We start from the raw sequence: 26,366 nt of genomic DNA, 5'->3' as shown, positions 1-26,366 counted from the left end.
TGATATTGAAGCTGAAACTCCAATACTTTGGCCACGTGATGTTAAGAGCTGATTCATTTGAAAAGACCCTGATGCTGGGAAAGATTGAGGGCAGGAGGAGGAGACGACAGAGGATGATATGATTGGATGACATCACCGACTCAGTGGACATAAGTTTGGGTAAACTCCGGGAGTTGGTGATGGACAGGGAGGCCTGGCGTCCTATAGTTCATGGGGTCGCAAAAAGTCGGACATGACTGAGCAACTGAGCTGAACTGAACTGAAGAAGCCAGATACTCTTCAGGCTAACATAAATTGGCATCCAGTTAATCTTCTTTTAGATCTAACTTCTACTGCCATCTTGTGGCAATTAAAAAAACCCAAGTCAATTACTCAAAAGTTCTATCTCCTAACCAGAGAAATCAAAGACTTCCTATTACTCAAGTTTCAATTTTCTCCTTATCAGTTTGAGAACAGAAATATTATTCAAAAGTAGTGTCTGGATACCTGGGATCACTGTTTAGAGAAAAAGGAAGTAAAATGGCATTATATTATGCACAGAAAACCCGAAATCTGTTGGTACTTTTACAGAATATGTTGGTTTCTGAAAACTTTTTTCTCCCCCTCTTACCAGTAAAAGAATCCCTGGGAGTGCTCCTTCCCTGAAGACCTCTGGCTCCCTGAGGGACAAATAACATTAGTAAATATATCCTGATTCTCTGGCTTCCGTATTTCATGATATGTATACATTGAAGAATATGTTGTTCTCCCAGAGTGGGTACACAAGTCCAAGAAAGACCCACATTTTATTTTATTTATTTACTTTTTTTAAGACCCACATTTTAATCCTTCCAAAATTAACATCATGGACACTGTTAATGTGGTCCACTATTTTCACCTCTATTCATTCCAAGCTATGAATTAGGTCTGCTTCTAATATCAGGTCTGCATTGCCAAAAGAGAGACAATTCATGCCAAAACCAATAAAAGTTTAATATTCTTTCTTTAATCTTGGCTTTTATTTAGCATTAGAAATCTCAGTCTGGAAAGACAATGTAAACATTACTTACTTGTCCCAAGTTACTAAAGCCAGCCATTCTATAAGGGGTAGACTCCACTGAGGAGGACCGACTGTATGAAGTGAAACAAAAACAAAAAGCAAACAAACCTGGTATTAAACTTTTATTGACGTAAAGTCTCCTCAGTCCCTATCTCAGCCACATCTAGGCATTTCTTTCATCTTCCATCTTCTGCCAACAGTTTTAATGTTTCTGTGTAGTGAAAATTCTACTCACCTGACCACTTGGCTACTATGCTGAGAAATGGGTCTTGGAGTAACTAAAAGGGAATAAAACGGAGGATGAAAAGTTGCCATTAATGGTGTGCCCTGTTTTGCCTAGCCTGTCTGTTGCAAGCTGGTATCTGCGAGTTTGGCCTTTCCATATCATACATAAGAATAGGAAAAGTCACATTATACTTTCTGAGAGGAAATCATCTTCCTTATGGTTTACAGTTTATGAAAAAGGATATTTATTTATCTCACACTTGTATTTGGGCAAAACATTGTCTCTACCTGACTGAGATGGAGAAGTGATGCCCACTGGCCGAGGTGTGTTTAACCTGCAAGGAAGAAAAAAACAAAAGCAGTTCTAATCTCTGTAAGCAGAACTTGCCACCCCTAGAAGATCAATCACACCATTATTTATAAAAATAATAGCCTCCTCTCTGAGCATAGTGGAAGCAAGTTTTCCATATGGGTCTCCTTGGCTCTCCAATTCCCTAAGTGAAATCTTCTCCACTTCTCTATTTATTGCCAGTAATAGAAATTCTGAAGTCCTTTCATCCTTCCCTTAGTGCCTTACCAGGTATTCTTTTTTTTTTTTTTTTTTTTAATTCATCTGTATTTGTTACAACTTTTTAAAGCAGAATGTGACTTGAGCACTACATTTCCATTCACAAAACTTGCTCCAAGTTACTTTTCCAGCGGCTTTACAACATGCCTGAGCAGGCTTATAAGTTTGCTACTCTAAACAATATTTTTCTTTGGAAAACAAGCCCTATGTATGGACAGCGAATCCAATCAAGTTGGTTCCGCTTAACACAGTAACTTCTAGAGGCCTGGCACATGCAGTCATAACTACAGGGGATGGAAGTTTTAAAAAGTATATCCCAGAAGATGAAAACTTGCTTTAACAAGTGTTTCTTTTAAACATCACGGTATATATACTTCAGAACACTTCAGTGACAGAAAATTTTGGTCTACTAAAGAATCTGCTTGATAGCTAAACACTTCAGACCACAAAGTTAACACAGGTTACATACACACCTTACAACAAACGTAACTACTTCCATCTGTTAAAATAAGTCAACATGAAACTAGGAAAAAACTAGCTCTGCTTTAGTGCTAAAAGTATCACTTACCAGGTATTCTTAACTTTACGTATATCTATCCACCCATTTACACATCCACCATTCCCTCACTCCCTCCATCCCCTCTTCCATCTATCCACAAGCATTTATTTAGTGCTCATGTATCTTAGATACTGAGGTTACAAAGATAACTAGAATGTAGTTTCTATTTTTGAGAGGCTTAGTGGGAGAGACAATAAAAAAGCAACGTTCAATGTTATAATGGCTGTATTAGAAGTACAGAGTATGCCAGAACATTAGACTTTAGCTTCTGTGAGTCAACGGCCATGTTTTTTTAATCCATCAGTACAGAGCTGATATTAAAAATATTTAATGATTGGTAGGGTACAGACATTTATAATTAGAAACACTGGTGATGTACACCCAGCACTTAACACAGTACATCACAAACAATAGGCAATTAATGAATATTTATTGAATAAGTGAATAATAGAACATCTAACTCTGCCTAATAGTCTTGACAGAGGAAATGACACGAGTTGAATTTTGAAGGATGAGTAGAATTTCATAAGATGACGGTCAAGGGTAGGCACTGCATTCAAGATTTTACGTCAGCACTTTTCAGTGAGTAACTCTTTCATGGAGAAGTGAAAGATAAATTCATAAACCATTTCCTCCACCTCAGAGCCCACATAAGAGTTAGAGCCAAGTGTCAAGAAAAGATAGATATTTTCAAAGAGGGAAGCTATGGTGCCTAATAAAACTGACCTGCTTCCTTGGTACCAACTTGGAGATTCCTGTAAGTGAAAAAAATGGGGGTGAAGGAAGCTATAGTTCAAGAGTCCCCATCAATGGATGTTACTTTTCAGATAACTAAGCTGCAATGTCTTCTAGTTGTGGTTACTAATATTTCCAATAGAAGAAAACAGCTGCAGTGTTTCCTTAGAAAATGATTAGCTTTGGGGGAAGAAAATTTTAGTTTCTCTTCACAAAAACACATTGGGAATCCTGAAGACTGATATACATGGGGAAATAGATAGAATCTATGGAGAGAGAAAGGAAAATATAAGAGTAAAATCAAAAGGAACGTTACATAAACACAAAGAACAATCTTGGGAAGACAGAAATGTCTAGGATATAGAGTTTGATGGAGAAGAAGGGTCCTGAGGTGCCTTGGGATTCTTGAAGAGAAATTTTAAGTTACAACAGATAACTCTTCTGTAAGAGAGCTTCCCCATGTGCCATGTTATGATTCATTGATGTTCAAGAATGGGTTACCACTGTGCTAAATTTTGTCCTTTCATCCCTTCAAGGTCTTCTGTGGCCTCATCCATTTACTACAGTATGTTTATTTTACAAACATTATTAATTATTACCTGCCATGTAAAACTATTCTATTCAGTCAGCTAGACAGATGGACAAAGTAGAAGAGAAAATAATAGTATGAAAAATCTATTTTATTCACCTTCACGATGGCTAGAAATTTCTTCAGTTCTCCATTCTCTTTCCTTAAGACTGACAGCTCTCTAGGCAAAAGATGGAAACAGTGAGCTCCAGCAGGTCAGTGGGATAAAAAAAATTCCTGGTTTTTATTATTATCAAATCTAGTTAATGCTTCCAGAGAGACGTTTGCCACTATACAAGATAATTCTGACAGAGACCTAGTGATTCAGGTCAGCAATGGCAGGGTTTTGGTGGTGAGAAGAGCCAGGTGGAGAAAATAAGCATCAGTTGGTATGGTTTCAGAGGCTTTTACACAGAATTGCATCTCTTCTCCATATGCACCCCTGGCCTGAAGATGTCTGAACATTTCCATCAGGGATTCCATCTTTTAGCTTAAGACTTCCAAAACACATCCTCCTAAAGGTAACATTTTAAATGCTATCCCCATCATTATTACTGTGAAAAAGCCATGTCTGATTTCTCTGAAGAAGCAGTTTTTGACCAATGGAAGTAAAAGAGGAAAGCTGTAAAGTACAGAAGGAAGAAAGAGAAAAAGAAAATGGAGACTGAGGGAACAAAATTCTGTACTGAACTTACCCAAGACAAACATAAACACACATGAAGCAAAGTTCAGGCTTTGGAACCATAAGGATATAAAGGCTCTAGTTTCTCTGGAAAGGGCTCTTGGGTGACCTGATTTGTCACTTACTTGTCCTGGTTGGTCAGTGTTTCCTGTGACTCCTGCATGGCTGCTTCTAACTTTGTAACTCTATGCTTATAAAAGGCGATGAGGAGATCTGTTTGTTTCTTCTGGAAACTCCACACCTACTAGGGAAAAACAGGCCTTTGACATACAATTCCATAACTCCTTTCCCCTTACTTCCAGCAACAAACAAATTTTTCAATTCATACTCTATTACTGATTGTTTTCTTCTGGAGCATCTGACCTAACTCACGATTCCCCAAAATTAGGGAAAGCCAAAGCTTTACATCTCCAGAATAACATCTTCCTAATATCTTAATGAGAATACTGACACAGATAAGCCCTTTTAAAATACAACCATTCATCATGAGCAAGAAGAGTGACAACCAACAACAACAAAAAAAGTTTCCAAGTTTAGAATTGGTTTAGAATTGGTTCTGACCTTATTTGTTTACAATTAGTTTGGACTCAGCTTCCACATTCCTAGATACTGCAGAGCACTGGTAACCAATTTACTTTCCCTAAGATACACAAAGATACTTCCAGGCTATTTATACTGCTACATTTAAGGGCAAAGAGACACACACGGAGATGACTTTTCCTGAATATTATTTCTGGGCATGGGCAAATAATTTTATCTTTTGCTTTAATTTACCATTTGATGTACTGATGTGCCCATCATGGGATTACTGAATCAGATCAAAAGTTAATATTTAGAAAGCATTTTAGCTTTGTCAGGCTGTACTTTTGAATACACAGCAGTATTTATGTCTCATCTGTTTCCTACCTGTTCAAGCAATAAACCCTTTGTCTGAGGTCCTTCCTAGTTCTGGTAGTTTTGCCATAAACTTCATTCTCGTCTAATTTGCAAGTTGCTTTTGCCACCTTACTGAAGATTTCTACTTCCGAATCTATACAGTCTCCAGACTCTTAATTTTCCACTCAAAAACAAACTAAACTAATTCTATACAGATAAGAACTCACTGTAGTCTATTTTTTAAATTGTTCTTATTTCCAATAAAAGTAAAAACATATTCGTTTTAGAAAATTTGAACAATGCAGAAGCAGAAAAAAAGGCACTCACTCCTGAGAGTTATCTAAAATGGCAACGGATTAGGGAGAAATAGATATTACAGGTAGATATAATATATAGCCAAAAGACAGTACCCCAAACATCCTAACCTACTCTTGGGATCAGTTTGTGATAAAATTGTTAGTATCAGGCTTGGGCCAAGAAAGCCCAAATCTTTCACTAGCCAGGTTACTCCTCCCCTAGTCTTGTGTGCAGGGGGAACAGACCCTCCCCTACTGTGGAATTCCAGGGAACAAGACTAGACTATTGGGGGAACCTTTTGCCTAGGGCTAAGTAGGCCTGCTTCACCTACTTACCCTAAAAAACTAACACCCAAACCTCAGATCTGACCATTCCAAGAGGAAGAAAGATCAATTGGTAAATAACCATCAGCAAAAAGAAGAATCAGAGGAGAAAATCAAGGGATTCCCCAAAGCTAGAGTACAAATGTTTGATCTATTTCAAATACACCTACTAAAGGAGATTCTAAACTCAGTAATGAATCTCAGTATTTTACAAATCTCAAATGTGAACAAATTCATTATTCTGTCTCATTCAAATCCTTCAGCCTCATAAAAAGGTTATAGCTTCGTTAGGACAAGTTTTGCCTACTTGTTTTTAGTTGGGATTATTTTATTCATATAATAACGGAGCAGATAGTAACAAAAGTAGTTCTGTTGATAACACTAAACATTGTATAATGCCAAGTGTTAAATATTGTTTATTTCATTGTAACAATGCATGGAACTACCTACTTTAATACTCAGACTCCTTTCCTGTATCTTCATATTAGGACCAGGTAAAGGCATCATGGTCTTCATGCTCTGGATTCCCACTGCTTTTAGAATTGATAACATGGGACATAATTTTTATTTTGTTTACTGTAGAATATTTTTAAAATTTCAGTTCTGAATTAGATTCAGTTAATGCCAAGAGGCTGGAAAAAGTAAGGAAGAAACCACTGAAAGATATTGAGAAAGTCACCATACAGAAGTAAAGGGGAGCTCAGTGGTTTCTTAAGACATGTGATACAATGTGGGTGTGCATATTATTGCCTTAATTGAAAAGGGGGTTTTTGTCTCATAAAATATATTTTGGAAATGAATATTAGCGTGACCAGCTTTTTGTGTGTGTGTGTGCTAAAGAATGGCTTTCCTAATTTTTACTTTTAAATGTAATTTTTAAAAAAAGTCATTTTTTTTAGTTTAAGATTTATATTCCCACGCAATTTTAATGCTTTGAATATTTGTAGAAGAGTTGCTAAGTTTAAAAAATTTACTTTAAAAGCACTGGTAGGGACTTCCCTGCTAGTCCAGTGGCCAAGACTTCACATTTCCAATGCCAGGGGCCCAGGTTCAATCCCCGGTGAGGGAACTAGATTTCACATGCCACAACTAAGAGTTTGCATGCCACAACAAAGATCAAAGATCCAGAGAGCCACAACTAAGACTGGGCACAGCCAAATAAATAAATTTAGCTCAGCTGGTAAAGAATCCACCTGCAATGTGGGAGACCCTGGTTCAATTCCTGGGTCGGGAAGATCCCCTGGAGAAGGGATAGGCTACCTACTCCAGTATTCTTGGGCTTTTCTGGTGACTCAGCTGGTAAAGAATCTGCCTGCAATGCAGGAGACCCGGGTTCGAACCCTGGGTTGGGAAGATCCCCTAGAGAAGGGAGTGGCTACCCACTCCAGTATTCTGGCAAGGAGAATTTCATGGACTGTGTAGTCCATGGGGTTGCAAAGAATTGAACACCACTGAGCGACTTTCATTTTCATATTAAAAAAAATTGGTAAATTCACTATCTCTCCTAGGTATTCAAAATTTATTAGTTTTCCATATCTATCTTTGGTGAAACTGACTCCCTTGTTACTTAATATCTACAGGTCTTAGCTGTTGGTTTTTTTTGTTTTTTTTTTGCAATGCCATGTGGCATGTTAGACCTTAGTTCCCCCTGCAGTATAAGCTCAGAATCTTAACCAACAGACCACCAGGGAATTCCCATAATTCTGAATTATATCTCAAGGTAATCATATAGTTGAGAAATGTAAATTTCTCCTTTCTAAGTATTCAGCTAAAATAAATGAGAAGAAAAGACAGAATTAAAATATCAGCATCTTGCAACTCAGTGAACTAATGGATCAATGTAAAGTTCATCAATTTCTACCATCACACAAAATGAAAGACAGAAAATCATTACATACCTCTTGGTAGAACACAGCACTGCTGTAAGTAGTCTTGTCTCATCCCCTCCCCTCAATTTAAATGATTCTGATTAAGCCTAAATAACTATTAACTTAGAGAAAATATAGAGCACAGACAAGCATATTAAATGACTCCAGGCAGATACAATGTGGAAAATCCATGCTGTGAACAGCCTTAGAGCACAAAAGACCATTTTCTTCAACAATAGTAAAAAAGAAACGAGAGGAAACTTACAGTTTAAAATAACCTTAAGAGACAAAATAGTCAACTCAGCTATATAGATTTTATTGAAACCAATTAAAAGTTTTAAAATAATTAAGGAACACTGAGGAAATTGAATATTAACTGATTAATGGATAATATTAGGGAATTATTTTATCATGACATGGTTATATTTAAGAAAAGAATACCTATCTTTTAGAGACAGATTCTGAAATATTCACAAATTGAAATGATATGATATCTGATTTTGGCTTCAAAATAATCTAGATGGGGTGGCAGGAGATGGGGTGGTCCAGAAAAAGGAAGATTGGCCAAGAGCTAAGAATTGATGAAGCAGGGTGATGGATACAAGGAGTAGGAAATACTAAGAGGGACTGTATGAACTCTTGTACTTTTGTAGCTCCTCACCATATTGTACAAGAGACATTCAGAAGTATGAATCAATAACTAAAACAAAAGGTGATATGAAAAACAGAAGAAGTATGTATAAAGTATAGAAATGATAATTAAGAGGTGACTTTAGTGTGGAAGTCAAGCATTCCAGGCAGAGAGATACAAAGCTGTTATACACTACATGGTGTATAAAAGAACTGCAAAGAACTAAACCTACCCTATAGGTTAGGTAATAAATAACCTACATAAGAACTTATGTGGTACATAAAATGTGAAGTGGTAGCTGTAGATGACATTGGAGAGAGAAGATCTGGAGGAACCAGATCTTAAGGGAACTAGGTGTCACTCTGAAGAGTCGGAAACAGGTGATAGGAAACCATCAAAGGGTTTTGAAAAGGCAGTTACATGTTCAGATTTGTAATTTTAAGAGTAATTATGATGCTCAAAGAGATTTGTGCAAAAAAATTTTTTCATCTAAATGCTTCCTTATCAAAAGCAGGGGACTTCCCTGGTGGGCAAGTGGTTAAGACTTCATGCTTCCACTTCAAGGGGCATGAGTTCCATCCCTGGTTGATGAACTAAGATTCCACATGCTGTGCAGCGTGGTCAGAAAGTTTTGGGTTGAACAGTTTGTAATCAAAGCGATATTATCTCTTACATTGGGGCCTAAGTTCCTCAACCTGCTCAGTAGTGACAAAGAACTCAACTATACTGTTTCAGAAGTCTTATATAGTGACAGATAAACTCTTTCTTTTCAGGTAAAATAATCTTCAATTAAACAAAACCTTTCTTCAAAGGCATCATTGATTATCTCAGTTGTTCAATGTTGAAATTCAAGTGAGGGATGGAAAACTGGTCTGGTCTATTGATGAGATAGGGTCTTGACTGGATTTTATTCAAATGACTTGTATGGTAGTTATTTATGTACGTTAGGAAAACATATGACTTCAAAGTCAGGCAACTATCGATCAGATCTTTTTTGTATAGTTCTTCTGCGTACTGTTGCCACCTCTTCTTAACATCTGTTTCTGTTAGGATCATACCATTTCTGTCCTTTATTGTGCCCATCTTTGCGTGAAATCTTCCCTTAGTATCTCTAGTTTTCTTGAAGAGATCTCTAATCCTTCCCATTCTATTGTTTTTCTCTACTTCTTTGCATTGATCTCTGAGGAAGGCTTTCTTATCTCTCCTTGCTATTCTTTGGAACTCTGCATTCAAATGGTTATATCTTTCCTTTTCTCCTTTGCCTTTTGCTAGAATATAGTCCTGCCCATTAGTTTACAGACTGCCTATGGCTGCTTCTATGCTGTAACAGTAGAGTTGAGTAGCTGCAACAGAGACTGCATGGCCTGCAAAGCCTATTTACTGACCTTTCAAGAAATATTTGTCTATCCCAACACTAAACTAATAAAAGTATTTTTCTGTATTTTCATTTATGCCTTTTGCTCTGAATTGGTCTTTCTTTGTGAATTTACATTTTTCCCTCTTCTTCTCTCAATATCTTCTATTTCCTATTTTACTGATATCCCATCTTGTCTGTTCTTCTTATTTGAATTTACTTAATGAACATTTATTTTATTTCTTTTTTAAAAATAATTTTTATTTATTTTTGACTGTGCTGGGTCTTCCTTGCTGCACGGGCTTTTCTCTAGTTGCAGCCAGTGGTGGCTACTCTGTAGTTGCCAAGAGCAGGCTTCAGTAGTTGCGGCTCAGTAGTGGTGGTTCCCAGGCTCTAGAGCAAAGGCTCAATGGCTGCGGCACACAGGCTTAGCTGCTCCTCGGCATGTGGGATCTTCCTGGACCAGGAATCGAACCCAAGTCTCCTTCATTGGCAGGCGGATTCTTTACCACTGAGCCACCAGGGAAGCCCTGTTTTATTTCTTAATTTTAAAGTGGAAAGGGCCCAACAAAATGGAAGAAAATGTTTGCAAATCATATACCTGATTTGTACCTAGGATATACACCTAGGTATATATACGGTCCGATATATATGGACTTGTACCTAGAATATATAAAGAACACTTACAACTAATAATAAAAAGACAATCTAACTTTTAAAAAAATGGGTAAAGTATCTGAATAGACATTACTTTAAAGATGACAAACAAATAGCCAATAAGTACATGAGAAGATGCTCAATATCATTAATCATCAGAGAAATGCAAATCAAAACCACACCAAGATACAAGTTCATACCACTAGGATGATTAGAATAAAAAAAGACAGATAAAAACAAATGTTGATTAGAATATGGAGAAATCAAAATCCTTACACACTGCTGGTAAAAAGGTAAAATAGGCAAGCACTTGGGAAAACAGTCTGGCAGTTTCAAAAGTTAAACAGAGAACTACCATTTGGCCCAGTGATTTAATTCCTATGTATATATTCAAGAGATATGAATATATATGTCCACACAAAACTTTGTATGCATATGTTCATAGTGGCATTATTCATAATAATCAAAAGGTGGAAACAACTTGAATGTCCCTCAACTGATGAATGAATACATGAAATGTATATCTATATTATTACTTGGTCATGGGAAGGAATGAAATACTAATGAAGTTCTAATATTTTTACATGGATGAACCTTGAACACATTACACTATGGGAAAGCAGAGCAGAATTCAGACAATAACAAATATATTATAAAATATTAGAGATAAGATTTCCAATGAAAAATAAAGCAGGATAAGTACACTTGGGGCTGCTATTTGAGATGAGTCAGTAAAAGTCTGATTGAGGAAAGAAAATGTAAGCAAAAGACAATCTAGACATTACTTGGATCAGTTATTCAACTTCACAGATTAGGAAAACACATTTTCAGACATTGCTGACTTTACCAAACTGGCACTTCACTAAAGTGATGATTAACTGACCCTTTCCATGTATTTTATCTTGATTACTTGACCATGTGTAATTGGTCCCATGATTAGGTAGGTTAGAATTCAGACTACATATAATTTCTCTACTGATCATTAACTAATTCTTGGTTTAGTTATTAACCAAAGCTCCGCTCTTTCTCTTGTTCATGTGACCTTGTTTACATTTCTCCTTGAGTCTCAGCTGGATTTTATCTCCTCATAATGTTAAATAGTATCTCAAATATGATGGTTCACCCAAGCAGCTAAAAGCAGGATGCCATGAAAGCCCTCTCTTCCCTTCCTCCATCTTCAGAGTCAGGACTGATGACATCAAAGGGGAGACATCGAAGAAAAATGAAATCTACTCTCTTCAGCCAAACATGACAAAGGACCATCTTCATGTTTAATAAAAGAATAACTCTCGAAAAAAAAAAAGAATAACTCTCAAAATAATGAGAAGAATAGAGAAAAAAAATAGCAATAAAATCTCAAGAAACATACCCAGATAAGAATCCCATGAGGCTATGAAATGATCTTGGTGGAGAACTAAAGAGTGAAAGTGAAAAACCAAAATTTTTACAATTTGGGAACTCTCTCAAATCTGTCCCGTCTCCTCTTCACCTCCTTCCACAACTCGATTGCTCCTGACCGAGTCAATAGCATGACAACATATCATGCATCAGGAAAAGAAAAATATCTTCTAAAGTTCAGACAACTAATTATAAATACTAAATGAAGAATTAAATATATAAGCATTACTAAGAAAGGTTATTGAAAAATAAGAATAGAGAACAAGAAATCCCTTCTTGAACTTAGGTCTATAAGCAAAACTTTGAAAGCCAGGTTGCTAAGTCCACTGCAGGGTCAGACCTATATATTCAAAGCAACTTTTAGAAGATTCACTAAATCTGCACAGAAGGATAATGAAACTGCCTAGAAGCATCTTTATCCTCAAAAATGACTTAATAGAACTAGGAACTATAAGATTCAGCTACATAGTGGTTTTTACAGCCTATCACAGATTTTGGGTCAGTAAAAAGTTAATTGTTGAGATTTGTATTATCAGCGAGGAAAGCAAATAAGGCAGCGAATTTCTCCCCACTGTATACAAATGTACGAATGTAGTTTAAAGAGAATCTTTGGAAAAGAAACAAGATGTAATTATAACTTGCCTGGAAAATCAGACTGTCTTCACTGTTATTTCTCATACCTGAGAGATGTGACTAAAATACTGCAAAGCTGTCTCCACAGGGTTTTTGAAGTACATCTTCTCCTGAGGTTTCAGCTATGAAGAGAATAAGACACATCACAATGGAATGAAATAAAATACTGGCAAATATAGTTAAAGACATACCACCCTTTCTAAAGCACCAGATAGAATTTCACTGTGCTAGGTAAGAGTGTGATCACTACTGAACCAGGAGATGTTGACTATATGTCTTAATCCTCCTTACCTCACGCTTCTGTGGCAGTAGCCACAAACCCACAAATTATTCTTCTATCTCTTGTTTTCCCCCTCAATTGTTATCTACGTATTTTGTGTCTTTTTTTGGGGCTGCATGGTGTGGCTTGTGTGATCTTAGTTTCCTGACCAAGGACTGAACCCAGGTCTGCAGTGAAAGAACTGAGTCCTAACCACTGAACCGACAGGGAATTCCCCCCAACTTTCACTTCATAGTCACTGTATTCATTGTATACTTCCTATACATCAGGAAACAGGATAAGATTGTGACAGAGAAGGAAAAACTTACATTATCAGAAAGAGCCAGATACTTGCAGGCAGTTCCACAAACAGCACATTTTTCTAGGGGGGAAAGGGAAAAAATGTTTGGTTCTTATGGGCATGAAGTAAGATTTTCCCAAAGTATGTGCTAATAGTCAAGTTGGCTAGCTAATGAAAAGAGGTTCTTACTGAATTCAGAATGTCATTGTGCTAAAAAACGACCTCAACTTGAGCACCATGCCAGAAATCATACATGCCAAACATGTATGTTGATGAGAAGTAAGGCTTTCACTCTGTACCTCTACCCATCTCCTTTTTAATAAATTCCGTTTTCTGCTACACATGAGGGACAGTTGCCTCCCAGCAGTCATTGAGGGGTGTACATTTACTAGAGTCTAGGAAGAGTACCAATGATCTCAACTTTAAGTTATTATTTTTTTATTCCATCTCCCTGACAGTAGGCACACACTGGGTACCTGAAGAAATTCTCCAATTATTCCTGCCCTGTTCGCACTTTGCTAGTATTCCTAGATATCGTTTTGAAGCTCTCCTACCCTCATTGTCTGATTAACTCAACATGAAAGATTTGAGAATTAAAATTCCTAATCTTCCTTTGAAGTTGAATTTTTAGTAGTGGTGCTGGTTATTGATTAAGATAAATGCCATGTCAGGAGAAAACATCATATGACATGTGCTTCATTGAGACAAACTGCTCCAAAGTGAGCTGCTGTTAGCATTAGTAATAGCTTTGTTACATTAGCAGAGAACTTAAAAGGGTCATGAGATTCACACCTCAAAAAAGCTTCTCCAGAGGTGAGCTAACCTGACTCTTTTTCCTTGGGGATAAAGTTTTCCCGGTCTTCCTCCTGTACTATTGCCAGAATCAGCTAGCATATCCAAATCATTCTTCTATTTAAGAAAAAGCCAAACAAAGAAACTTCCACAGCTCTCCATCACCTGCAGGATAAAGTTCAGGTTCTTTAGCCTGGTAGGTATAGCCTTCCATCATCTGGCCACTGCCTACCTCCCTAGCCTCATCTCTCACATTTCTCATCTTATTCTTTTATGTTCTACCAATCCCAATCATGTGTACTTCCCTGTACTAAGTTTTATGATGCTATATTCCTTTATACATGATGTTCTTTTAAACTAGAATGATCTTCCCTGCCTAATTCACTTGGCAGACTCCAATTTATTACTCAAAACTTTATCAAAGTGGCACTTCTTCCATGAAATTTTCCCTGATCAAAGCATCCTAAGTCCCTCTTCTGGACCTACATACCCAGAATACATACATACAGAAAATTTAAGTGTTTTAGCATTAAAAAAAAGACATATCTTAAAGTCCCACTTTTAGGATTTAACAGTTGCAAGAACTTGGTCAAATCACCTCTTTGAATCAGCTCCCTACTTGTAAAGTGGGTCTACTAATAATTACCTCCTGGGGTTGTGGTAAGGATATATAAAATCAGGACATGTGAAAACCACAAAGGTATTACCCACCACTATCATCATCGTCAATATTTCTAAACAAATTAACTTGACAGACTATACTATTTTCCATTAGAAATGGCTCTTGTTATCAACCACTTTCCCAATTTCTAGTCATCATTTTTATTTTTCTCTTTTCTCTAGTCAGTCTCATAATTTTGTGGCTTTCTCTGCTATAGGCTTCAGAACACTGACAAGCACCTTTTGATGTTCATATAATAGATATTCCATTTGCTAAATCATTCTTTGTTAATGGATTCCTCCAATTTTCATAATCAACAGTTTCCTATTATACTCACAGCACATTTGACCTCCTAAGTGATTTTTATTCCAAATTACACAGAGAAATGGCTAATCATTATTTCTAAGTTTAAAACATTTTTGCCTGAATCTGAAAACAGTTAAGTCACTCACCCAGAATCACACATTTTTTACAGAAAATATGGCCACAGTTGGTGACAAAGAAATGGGCCCCATCTTTTCGGAAACATCGGTTGCAGTGAAACCAATCCATTCTGCAGCAAAGAGAGAGAACAATTCTGGGCATAACATAATTATATTTACTATAACATAATTATAGCTGTTCCAAAATCTACTTAACAATGTTTGCTTAGCTTCTGCTAATTTATTGGAATATGGGCATATTTTTGTGGAGTATTTCAATTGGTTGTAAGAAAGTACATATATCTCTGAAGTGTAAAAAAGCAGACTGCAGAGTATGCAATGCCATTTTTTAAAAAGTATACATATTCAGAAAAGTAACAGGACACTGATGATTTCTTTTTTGAATGGTGAGATTATGGATATTTGTGTGTATATGCTGTCTTTACACTGTTCTGTTTTCTAAGTTTTCTGTATTAATTCAGGTGTTAATTTGTAATTAGAAAAAACAATCTTTAAAAAAAAGAACCATCTACGTGTTTCCTAATAGTTTCCTGTGATACAGCAAGATGGAGCAAGGAGGAGGTAGTGGACAAAATATAGAAGATCACATATTAAGCACTTGGGACACATTTTATCTAAGAGAAACATGGTTTTTGAACGATGTCTCAGCTTGTTTACATTTTCTTCTACTCCACAGAACCTCGGAATCATAGATCTGAAAGTGATCTTAAAAATCATTTAACATTTTGTCCAATCCCATCCTTTTTTAAAAGATGCATATGAAAAAATAAAAATAAAAGATGTATTTGATATTCACTGAACAGCAAGATTTGAAGTGAAAAAACTGACATTAAAAATACAGAACTGGGCTGATTCATATCAATGTATGACCAAAAAAAAATAATAATAATAATAAAAAAAAATACATACTGAGCTGTCATTAGTTCATATATTTAATGAATTTATGTTTAATTTCATGAATATACTACAAGAATGAAATAGGTTTGATTTTAATTTAAAATTAAATTGCGGGAAAAAAACAAAACAGAAGGTAAATTTTTTCCCCACTTAAGTTTTTTCTTTAAAAAAGTTTTAAAGTCGTTTATGGAGACATTTGCTCAAAGGGTGTTGGCTAGTTTGTCCCACACTTTAACATTTTTGTCACACAAGGGCAAGATTCAAGACAAAAACACTGAATAAATGTTTCAATAGGGCTTCCCAGATGGCGCTAGCGGTAAAGAACCCGACTGCCAATGCAGGATCTGTAAAGAGACAGCGGTTCGATCCCTGGGTGGGGCAGATCCCCTGGAGGAGGGCACGACAAACCACTCCAGTATGCTTGCCTGGAGAATCCCTTGGACAGAGGAGCCTGGCAAACTACAGCCCATCGGGTCGCAAAGAGTCAAACACGGCTGAAGCGAGTGAGCATGCAAACGTTTCAACGCAAAGACATTACACAGAGGCACGAGCTTCAGATTTCTATTTGTTGCTCACAGACACACTAACTTCTCCCAGAAGTGAGTCTAATGAACTACTGGAAAGGTCCCAGTTATAATGCTCCCAGTTAGACGGAGCAAGAAGAATTTTAATCAAATGGGTTGACCAAATGAACTCTTTCAAAGAAGGGCCGTTAACAGGGTTTGTGAGGGTAAGACTCGCCCTATTTCTAAGAGCGACGGAGACTTGGCAAAGGCTCGAATTTACCAGAAGCTCTTTTTAAACTATATTCCCTACCTGTTTGACCGCAGTGATCCCGGAAGGCCTCGGATCTCACCGAAATCAACCAGCTCTCAAGAAGAGCTGGAAATGGCGGGAAAAAATAGAGCGAGTCTGGCACCAGCGAGAGACAAGCAACTGGGCGTGTCCCGCGACGGTGTGTGAGAGGCGTGGGCGGGGCCCGGTAGTGGGCGGGGCCCGAGAGACGAAAGTGCCCTTTCTTAATATTCCGGAAAAATCTACCTGATTTAAAATTGGGAAAAGATAAGAAATATGATCGAATCCCATGCGTGCTAGTGTGGAAACAAAAAGGTGAAAAAAACCTAATAATATTCAAGTAGACGGTAACATACTAGAAAAATGTGGTCACAAAGCTGATGAAAACGTTAACGTAATTTTTTTCTTCTCTTTTTTTCATTTGATTTTCAAGTGAAAGAAAAGATATATAAAAAAAAAGAAAATAATAAATGCTTTTAAAGAACAGTGTAAACCAGAAATAGAAAAGCTAAAAAGTGATTTGTATAGAGTACTGTTGTATAATAAATGATAACTAACCAGTATCAAGGAAATTAAAAAAATTTTTTTCAGAAATAAAGCTGAAAGGAGGAAGGTTTTTCTAAAAAGAAAAATAAAAACTTCCAAGAGAAAGAGATATAGAGAACAAACAAAGATATTTTACACACACATTTATCCTCTCAAGGGAAACCAGAGCAACGAATCAGAACAAATATTTAAAACAAAATTTTGAGAAAATTTTCCTGAAATAAGAATTAAGTCTATGTATTGCAAAGGAGAAAACTGACCCAGAAAGTCAGAACCAAAACATTTTCTAGTAAAGCTATTAAATTAGTCTTTAAAGATAAGGGGAAAAAAGATAAGGAAAACCCCTTTGAGCATCCAGACAACAAAATATTAGCCATTTACAAGGAAAAGAAAAGTAGATTGGCATCAGACTTCTTTACAGAATCATTTTATGCTAGAAACAATGAAGATGCATTTCAAGGTTTTCAAAAAGAAAATATGATCCAAAAATTTATGGCTCTTTATCCTTTGTTCAGTTATAAAAGTAGCTGACCAAAAAAAAAAAAAAAGTGAACATGAAATTTCCTTGAGGAAGTCGATAAGTAGTGATTCGCAAACTTCTTGGTCTCAGAACTCTTTTAACTTTTAAGAAGTATTGAAAGGAATTCCGCAGTGGTCTAGTGGTCAGGACTCTGTGCTTCCACTGCTGGGGCACAGGTTTGATCCCTGGTCGGGGAAGTAAGATCCTCTATCCTACATGCTGTAGCAAAAAAAAAAAAAAAAAAAAAAACTATATTGAAGACTCCCTCCCTACAAAGTTTTGGTTTATGTGGATTGTATCTATCAATATTCACCATATTAGCAATTAAAACTGAAAAGTTTAAAATATTTATTAATTTATTTGAAAACAACAATAACAGACCCATTAAGTGGTAACATAACCTGTGAAATATAACTGTATGTTCCAAAATAAATACAACTTAGTGAGAAGAGTGGCATCACTTTTGTTTTACCGTTTTATAATCTCTTACTATCTGACCAGGCATCTAATGATGCCAGGGAGGCCTGGTGTGCTGCAGTCCATGGGATGGCAAAGAATCAGTCAGGATCCAGCAACTGAATAACAACACTCTCTAACCTGGGCTTCCCAGGTAGCTAACTCAGTGGTAAAGAATCCGCAGGAGACGTGGGTTCAATCCTATGGTCAGGAAGATCCCCTGGAGAAGGAAAAGGCAACCCACTCCAGTATTTCTTGTCTGGAAAAGTCCATGGAGAAAAAAAAAAAGTCCATGGAGAGAGGAGCCTGGTGGGCTACACCCCACAGGGTTGCAAAGCCTTGGACACAACTGAGCATATGTGTGTATACACACACACACACACACACACACACACACACACAATCTGACCTAATAGAAAGCAGCTGGATTCACACATGTACTTCTGCAATCACTGTTACAGTATATTGTTTTGGTTGAAGTGTGTAAAGATCTGGACTCACTCAAGTATGTAGCTGGAAAAGAGAGTACTATTTCCCTAGAGCCTATTGTTCAGTCACTAAGTGCTATCCAACTCTGCAAGGCTGTGGGTCTCAGCAAGCCAAGTCTCCCTGTCCTCCGCTATCTCCTCAAATTTGCCCAAGTTTATAGCCATTGAGTCAGTGATGCTATCCAGTCATATCATTCTCTGCCGCCCTTTTCACCTTTTGCCTTCAATCTTTTGTGTGTGTGTGTGTATAATAAAGTTTTATTAAAGTATAAAGGAGATAGAGAAAGCTTCTTACATAGGCATCAGAAGGGGGCAAAAGAGTACCCCCTTTGCTAGTGTTAGCAATGGAGTTATATACTCTCCAATGAATCTGAAGAATGTCTGGAGGTTGTAAAGACCTCACCAGACCTACTCCCATAATTTACATTTTAAGATAACAGAGCTGGCCAGAAGGTTTAATCTAAAGATTGTCCTCAGGCAGGATACATCCTTGTAAAGACCAGACCTACTCCCATAATTTATGTTTTAAGATAACAGAATTAGCCAGAGGGTTTAATCCAAAGACTGTCCTCAGGCAGGATACATTATTGTTATATAATCCTAAGGAATGTAGAGGAAAAAAGTAAAAAAGTTTGTCCTTTCTTCCTCCTTGAATATCCCAGACCTCTCTCTCCTTGGGGACCCCTAGACTTCTTATCAACCTGCCTAGGAAATGACTCTCTCATTCCCCTCTTTTCTTTTAGGAGAATTATGTTGCCTGGGGAAAAGGGGCGTCGTTCTCATTCCATAACTGCTTCCGAGCTGACAAGGGGCGTTGTCCCTAAATTGGTGAGGCAACATATTCTCCTAATCCTCATAGTGAGGATGTCTGATCCAGGGGCTCCAAGTAATAGTTGGAGGAGGCTGTGGCACTTATAGGAGCTCGGACAACTATTTGTAAATTAAAAGCTTTTAGACTGTTAGAAAACCCCATTATACAGTTACAGACATAATTTGCCTTCAATCTTTCCCAGCATCAGAGTCTTTTCCAATGAGTCTGCTGTTCACCTATTTAGATTTTGTTAATATTTATCTCTGACACTACACCAAAATTTAAGAGGTGGGAGTTTGTTAAAAGCTAACTGCACTGTATCAATGAACTTGTCACCTTTTACCTTTAGACCAAATTGGTCATTTGGAAAATACTAGTTCACTGAGTTACACACATTGACACATTTCATGAAACAATATTAAATATTGACACACTCATTTTATAATATTTTTAAATCAACTTTGTTAATATCACTACCTATCTCACCAGAAAAATCTTTGAGTTTTGGGAATTAGTCAGGCACACAGTTGCAGATAAAAGTGTCTCAAAATTTTGATTTTCATGTGAAAGTTTGAGTTTTATCATTGGCAATAAGTATTATACTAAGTCACCTGCTTTCCTTGAAGTGACAAATTCAGTTTGTGTATATATATATATATTTTTTTTTAATGTTCAATCATTTTTTTTTAAAATCATTATATCTCTAATCAGGTTGGGTCCATGTATAAAACACTAATCTCTACAGAATCACCCTGTTCTCCAACGCCAAGCCTCCTTTTAATATAGATTATATTCATTTGAAGCATTACCATTCAAGTACAGTCTAATGGTAAGTTAAAGTGAAAGTGAAGTGTCCAACTCTTTGCAACCCCATGGACTGTAGCCTGCCAGGCTCCTCCATCCATGGGATTTTCCAAGCAAGAATACTGGAGTGAGTTGCCATTTCCTTCTCCACAGTTTGTATATTTTTGAGAAAATGTCTACCAAATACTCAAATCTGAATAAGTATAGTTTGTTAGTTGTTCTTTCAGGTTAAAAAGATGTTCCACTAAAAAGTGATTAGTTCAGCCCATAACTCAAACCATTGCCTAGTTTTCCTAAATATAATCTTAATTCTACTTACACATTCTGGGTCATAGAAAAAGGATAAAACTTTTAAAAAACATTTTATGAAATGAACTTAGTAAACAAATGATAAAGATTGCACACATACACACAAGAAAACCATATAACAATCTCACCTGTGAATATTAATTCAAAAATCTTAAATAAGATAGAAAACAGAATACACATTTTTTAGAAGTATGACCAAGTGATGCTCATTACAAAAAAAAGGATAATTCAATTTTAGGAAATCTATTAATGTAACTTATTATAGTAATATTTCTAAGAAGAAATGTCTTATGCTTATCTCCACAGTTGCCAACAAAATGTTTGTCATAATTCATATCCATTTCTGATTTAAAAATTCAGTGAAGTAAGAGTCAATGGATATTTCCTTAATGTGATTAAATGATGTGTGTATATGCATGTGTATGCAAAATCCAGTATGTTTTTTAAATGAGGAAACATTAGAGGCATTATTGCTAGTCAGGAATGAGCTACCACTAGCATTTAACATGGTATCCGAACATTAATCTAAAAGGATAAGATTAAAGTACCTCTTTTAGCAGATTATATCATTGTATGTTGAAAAATTCAAAAGAATCAATGGAGAAACTACTGTAAATAATAAGAAAATTCAGTAAAGTAACAAGTTATAAAATTAACAAAATGAAATACAATAACCTTTCCATATTCAAATAATAGCTAGGGGAAGATATAAGAGATAACTATTTAAAGTAGAAACAAAGGAGATTAATACCTAGGAATAACTTAATAATATATATGAAGAAATTTTTAAACCATTTATTGAAAGAGATAAACGCCGTGGTGGATAGGAAGAGTCAACATCATAGTGATGTCAGTTCTCCCTAAGCTAATTATAAATTTAACAACATGATCCAAAAAATGTTGCCTTTCTTGAATTAAACAAATTGATTATAAATTTCATGTAGAATATAGCCAAACAGACAAGAGCATCCAGGAACACCCTGAAAATCTTTTAGTGTCATGTGGGGGGGAAGCTAGCCACACCCAATATTAAAACATACTATAAAGTTTCTATATTAAAAAGTCATTAAAAAAAAATTGTGCTCATGGTGCATGGATAACATACAGACCAATAAAAAAGAATAGAAAGTCCAGAAATAAATCCATGCACATTTGAAATTATTATTTTGTGATAAAAGTGAGGAATTCAACAGGAATGGGGTGGGATTGAGGGTTTTTTGTTTTTGTTTTTATTTGGGCCCTGCTGCACCACCAGTGGGAGTGGGATCTTAGTTCCCTGACCAGGGATGGAACTCATGCCCCTGGGAATAGTGCAGCCAGAGTCCTAACCTCTGGATCCCCAGAAAATTCCCAGAATTGAGTTTTTTTTTTTTTTTTTAAGACTTGAGACAATTGGATAGCCATTTGGAAAAATATCAGACTGGGTCTGTATCTCACATTGTTCACCAAGATAAATTTCAAATCGATCAGAAATCTAAATGTAAACTGAAACATATAAGTACTGAAAGAAAACATGGTGACTACTTTTACAAATAAGGACTGGAGGAACTCTTGCTGTGATCCAAAAGTCTAGAAGCAATAAAAGAAAAGATTGATAAAGTTAGCAACATAAAAATAAAAGAACACCCTTTGGAGAAAGAGTCCAAATTATTTCTCTCTCTCACATATACACAAAGAAAGCCCACTATAGATGAAGTGAAAACCTAAGTGACAAACTGTGACAACTTAAATCACAAAGGGTTAATAACTTTACTATACAAAGAACTTCTAAAAAGAGAAAACCAATGACAATAGAAATTTGAGCAAAAGGCATAAACAGTTCATAGAGAAAAATTTAATGGCCCTTGAACATATTAAAAGATATTCAACCTCATTTTTAGTGGGATAAGCAAACTCCATCGAACTACCACTTTTCATCTATCAGACTGCCAGACCCAAGTATTTCATAACATATTCATTTGTCAAGGTTAGGGGGCAACAGACACTCATATATTGCTGGTGAGGATGCCAAATACTGCAACCACTCTGTAGTGAACATGACATTATCTAGGAAACTTACACATATATTTATATTTAACCCAGCAATTCCATTTCTAGGAATCTGTCTCAAAGATGCACTGGCAAAAATATGAGATCACTTATGAACAAGGTTATTTTTTACATTAGTATTTATAATAGCAAGTGTTTATCAGTGACAAATCACAGTTGAGTATTATGCACATATAAAAAGAAACAGGAGGGACTTCCCTGGTGATCCAGTAGTTAAGACTCTGGGCTCCCAATGCAGGGGGCCTGGGTTTGATCCTTGGTCCGAGAACTAGATCCCATATGCCATAACTAAGATGCAGCACAGTCAAATAAGTAAATAAATATTTTTTTAAAAAGAAATAAAGAAAGGAGAGACGTTCCTGGTGGCACAGTGGATAAGAATGCACCTGCCGATGCAGGGGACACGGGTTCAATCCCTGGTCTGGGAAGATTCCACATGCCGTGGAGCAGCTGAGCCCATGCACCACGACTACTACTGAGCCTGTGTTCTAGAGCTCACAAGACACAACTACCGAGCCCACATGCTGCAGCTACTGAGTCCTGTGCACCTAGGCCCTGGTGCTCTGAAACAGCAGAAGCCACTGCAGTGAGAAGCCCATGCACAACTAGAGAGTAGTCTCCACTCGAAGCAACTGGAGAAAGCCCAAGCAAAGCAACAAAGACCTAAGGCAGCCATAAATATGCCGGGGTCCAGCCCCAGCAGGATCCAGGGGGTACCCTCCGGATGAACGGTGTCGGCGAGAGAGAGAGAGAGAGAGAGAGAGAGAGAGAGAAAGAGAGAGAGAGAGAGAGAGAGAGAAGACATGTGAGACCAGCCTCGATAGGGCCAAGTCTGCGTGGGAGAGAGAGACAAAGAGAGAGAGAGAGAGTGACCAGACGGGGGGTGCAGCCGAGTCTGGCAGAGTCTGGCAATGCTTTATTTTTCACCATAGCTTTTATACCCTAAGTTAGTACCTTTCTAAGGGGAAGATAGTTTAGCATTACATCAGCTTGTTCTTCATGAAACCAGGGTGTTTTCTGCATACTTCTTTGTTTATGAGGGTCTTGTACATTATCTTCTGGCCTTGGGGCCTATTAACATTTTATGTAGGTCAGGTGAATGTAAACCTATTTTCTGTTTCTCTGGTGACCTTAACTGAAAGGTAGCAGTCTCATAGGGCAACAGTACAGAGTAGAAGTATAACCTTGTTAACACAAAAATTAATCCTTCTGCAGAAGTTGTCAGTTGTGTTTATCTAAGAAGTTTACCCCACACTGACTCTGCGACTTTGGTGAGGCAGCCTCTGCCTAGCACTCCTGGCTGACAATTAACAACCATCTCATTGTTACCACACTAGGGCTAAGTTCTTATTTCTCTAGATCTTTAACTATATTAACAATGGTTTCTATAACACAACCTTAGCACATTAAAAGCAAAAACCCAGCAAGCAAAACACAGCAAGCAAACATTAACCCAATAACCACTTTTAGAATAATCTTTCTTATGTTTTCTTAATAGGGCTTCCTCACTCCCTGAAGGGCTCTATGTCTATTAGGGCCTTTATATGATCAGATTCTTTGTACTGTTTTATGATTAGGGTATTATAAGCAATCATGCATATTAGTACTAAGGGCATAGACAACATTTGCTAAATGAAATAGAATGCCAGCAAAGGAGTTCAAATTAAAACACTCCTTTCACCCTGGATAATCTCATAAAATACCATCACCCGGGAAACTTATTGATTAAAGTTCTAAATTGATTCTTATTTGGAAAGAGATCGGGGAAGGCCTTCTGCCTGTGTTGCAGAAGTTAGGGAGTAGTCTATTGAAGCAAGCATCAGAAAGACAGATATCATCTTTAAGGTGAGCGCCGGGGGCAGCTTTTCGTAACCCCTGAAAACCTGATCCGCCTTGCCCATCAGGTTTCCTCCCTCATGACCTTGTCACGGGTAGGGTCTCATGTGTTGGCTCCCGGCATAAATAAATAAAAGAATTTTTTTAAAGAAGAATATTCAACAATTTCCAGAATTTATTGTTAAATGAAAATAGAAGGTGTAGGTTGAATAATGTGCAATTCTTTGTTTTGGAAAGGAGACTGACCTAGCAGTCCAGAGGTTAAACTCCGAGCTTCTACTGCAGAGAGCACCAATTCAATCCCCAGTGGGGGAACTAGGATCCCACACATTGTGGCCAAAAGATGGGGGAGTATAAATACATATCAAAAAGCAACTCTAGATGATAAAACAGAAATTACAAAAAGAAAAAGTTACCTATGGAGATAGGAAGGGAACATTGTAGAAGTGAAAATATGAAAGGAATGTTTCCCTGAATTTAACTGGTTGTATAATTTTGTCTATAGAAATGTAATTATTTTACATATTCAAAAATAGAATTAAAAAGCAACTTCTAAAATTTGAGGACTAAAACAAATGAACTTAACTATACATCAGATTGGTAGCTTTTTTAAAAAGTTTATTGATATAGAATTGACATGTGAAGTGAAGTGAAAGTCACTCAGTCATGTCCGACTCTTTGTGATCCAGTGGGCTATAGAGTCATGGAATTCTTCAAGCCAGAATACTGGACTGGGTAGCCTTTCCCTTCTCCAGGGGATCTTCCTAATCCAGGGATCGAACCCAGGTCTCCTGCATTGCAGGTGGATTCTTTACCAGCTGAGCCACAAGGGAAGCCCAAGAATACTGGAGTGGGTAGCCTATCCCTTCTCCAGCAGATCTTCCCGACCCACTGTATATATTTAAAATGTATAATTTGATAAGTTTTGACATATTATAAAGCCTTGAAGGATCACTGCATTTAAGATAGTGAAGATATCCATTATGTCCCAAAGTTTCTTCATGCTTCTTTATTAACCATCTCTCCCAACCCTCCCCCACACTTCTCTCTCCAGGTAACACAGGTACTTTCTATCACTACAGATCAGTTTGCATTTTCAGGAGTTTTACATATAGGAATCATATATACCTTTTGTTGAGCTTCTTTCATTCAACAGAAGGATTTTGAGATCCATCCATATTCTTGCATGTGTCAATAATTCTTTTATTTTTGTTACTGAGTCGTCTTTTATCATATGTGGCAGTGGTGGCTTTAGTTGCTCCGTCGTGTCCGACTCTTGCAACCCCATGGACTGTAGCCCATCAGGCTCCTCTGTCCACGGGATTTCCCAGCCAAGAATACTGGAGTGGGTTGCTATTTCTTTCTCCACGGGATCTTCCTGACTCAGGGATTGAACCTGTGTCTCCTGCATTGCAGGCAGATTCTTTAAGGATGAGTCAACCAGGAAAGCCCTTTAATATGGAGATACCGCAATTTGTGCATTCATCCGTTCATGAACATTTGAGTTGTTTCCAGTTTGGGACTATAACAAAGTTGCTATAAATGTTCATGTTCAAGTCTTTGTTTGGACGTATGCCTTCTTTTCCCTGACTAGATCATATAGTAGCTGTGTTGGGTACATGTTTGACTTCTGAAGAAGACGCCAAACTTTTCCAAAGTGGTTGTACCATTTTCCATTCCCAGAAGCAATGTATGAGAGTTTCAGGTTCTTCATGCTACTGCCAGCACAGAATATTCAGTCTTTTTTTATTATTAATTCTAATAGGTATGTACTAGTATCTCATTGTGCTTTAATTGCTGTTTCCCTAATGACTAATGATGATGAACATATATTTGTGTGCTTATATATAAATGAATGTTCATGTTAGTCGCTCAGTTGTGTCCAACTCTTTGCAACCCCATAAACTGTAGCCTGCCAGGCTCCTCTGTTCATGGGATTTTTCCAGGCAAGAATACTGGAGTGGGTTGCCATTCCCTTCTCCAAGG

The 26,366-nt window shown here is 37.0% G+C and overlaps 1 protein-coding gene across 1 annotated transcript in view; it reads right to left on the bottom strand.

Annotated features, from left to right (window-relative positions):
- Window positions 1–26,366, bottom strand: part of RNF212B (ring finger protein 212B) — a 93,214-nt gene that overhangs the window by 10,443 nt on the left and 56,405 nt on the right. Inside the window, exons 3-12 of the mRNA XM_061157806.1 lie at window positions 14,879–14,979; window positions 13,002–13,054; window positions 12,461–12,535; window positions 4,502–4,617; window positions 3,815–3,875; window positions 3,118–3,146; window positions 1,553–1,599; window positions 1,275–1,317; window positions 1,050–1,110; window positions 611–659 (exon numbers count right to left, since the gene is read on the bottom strand). Coding sequence (XP_061013789.1) covers window positions 611–659; window positions 1,050–1,110; window positions 1,275–1,317; window positions 1,553–1,599; window positions 3,118–3,146; window positions 3,815–3,875; window positions 4,502–4,617; window positions 12,461–12,535; window positions 13,002–13,054; window positions 14,879–14,978 — 634 coding nt within the window. The 5' untranslated portion in view covers window position 14,979. The remainder of the gene's footprint in view (window positions 1–610; window positions 660–1,049; window positions 1,111–1,274; window positions 1,318–1,552; window positions 1,600–3,117; window positions 3,147–3,814; window positions 3,876–4,501; window positions 4,618–12,460; window positions 12,536–13,001; window positions 13,055–14,878; window positions 14,980–26,366) is intronic.

This window comes from Dama dama, chromosome 12 (assembly GCF_033118175.1).
Source record: "Dama dama isolate Ldn47 chromosome 12, ASM3311817v1, whole genome shotgun sequence".
In the NCBI taxonomy this organism is placed as follows: Eukaryota; Metazoa; Chordata; class Mammalia; order Artiodactyla; family Cervidae; genus Dama; species Dama dama.
The sequence above is the reverse complement of the archived record's forward strand: the minus strand, read 5'-3'. Positions and strand labels throughout refer to the sequence as shown.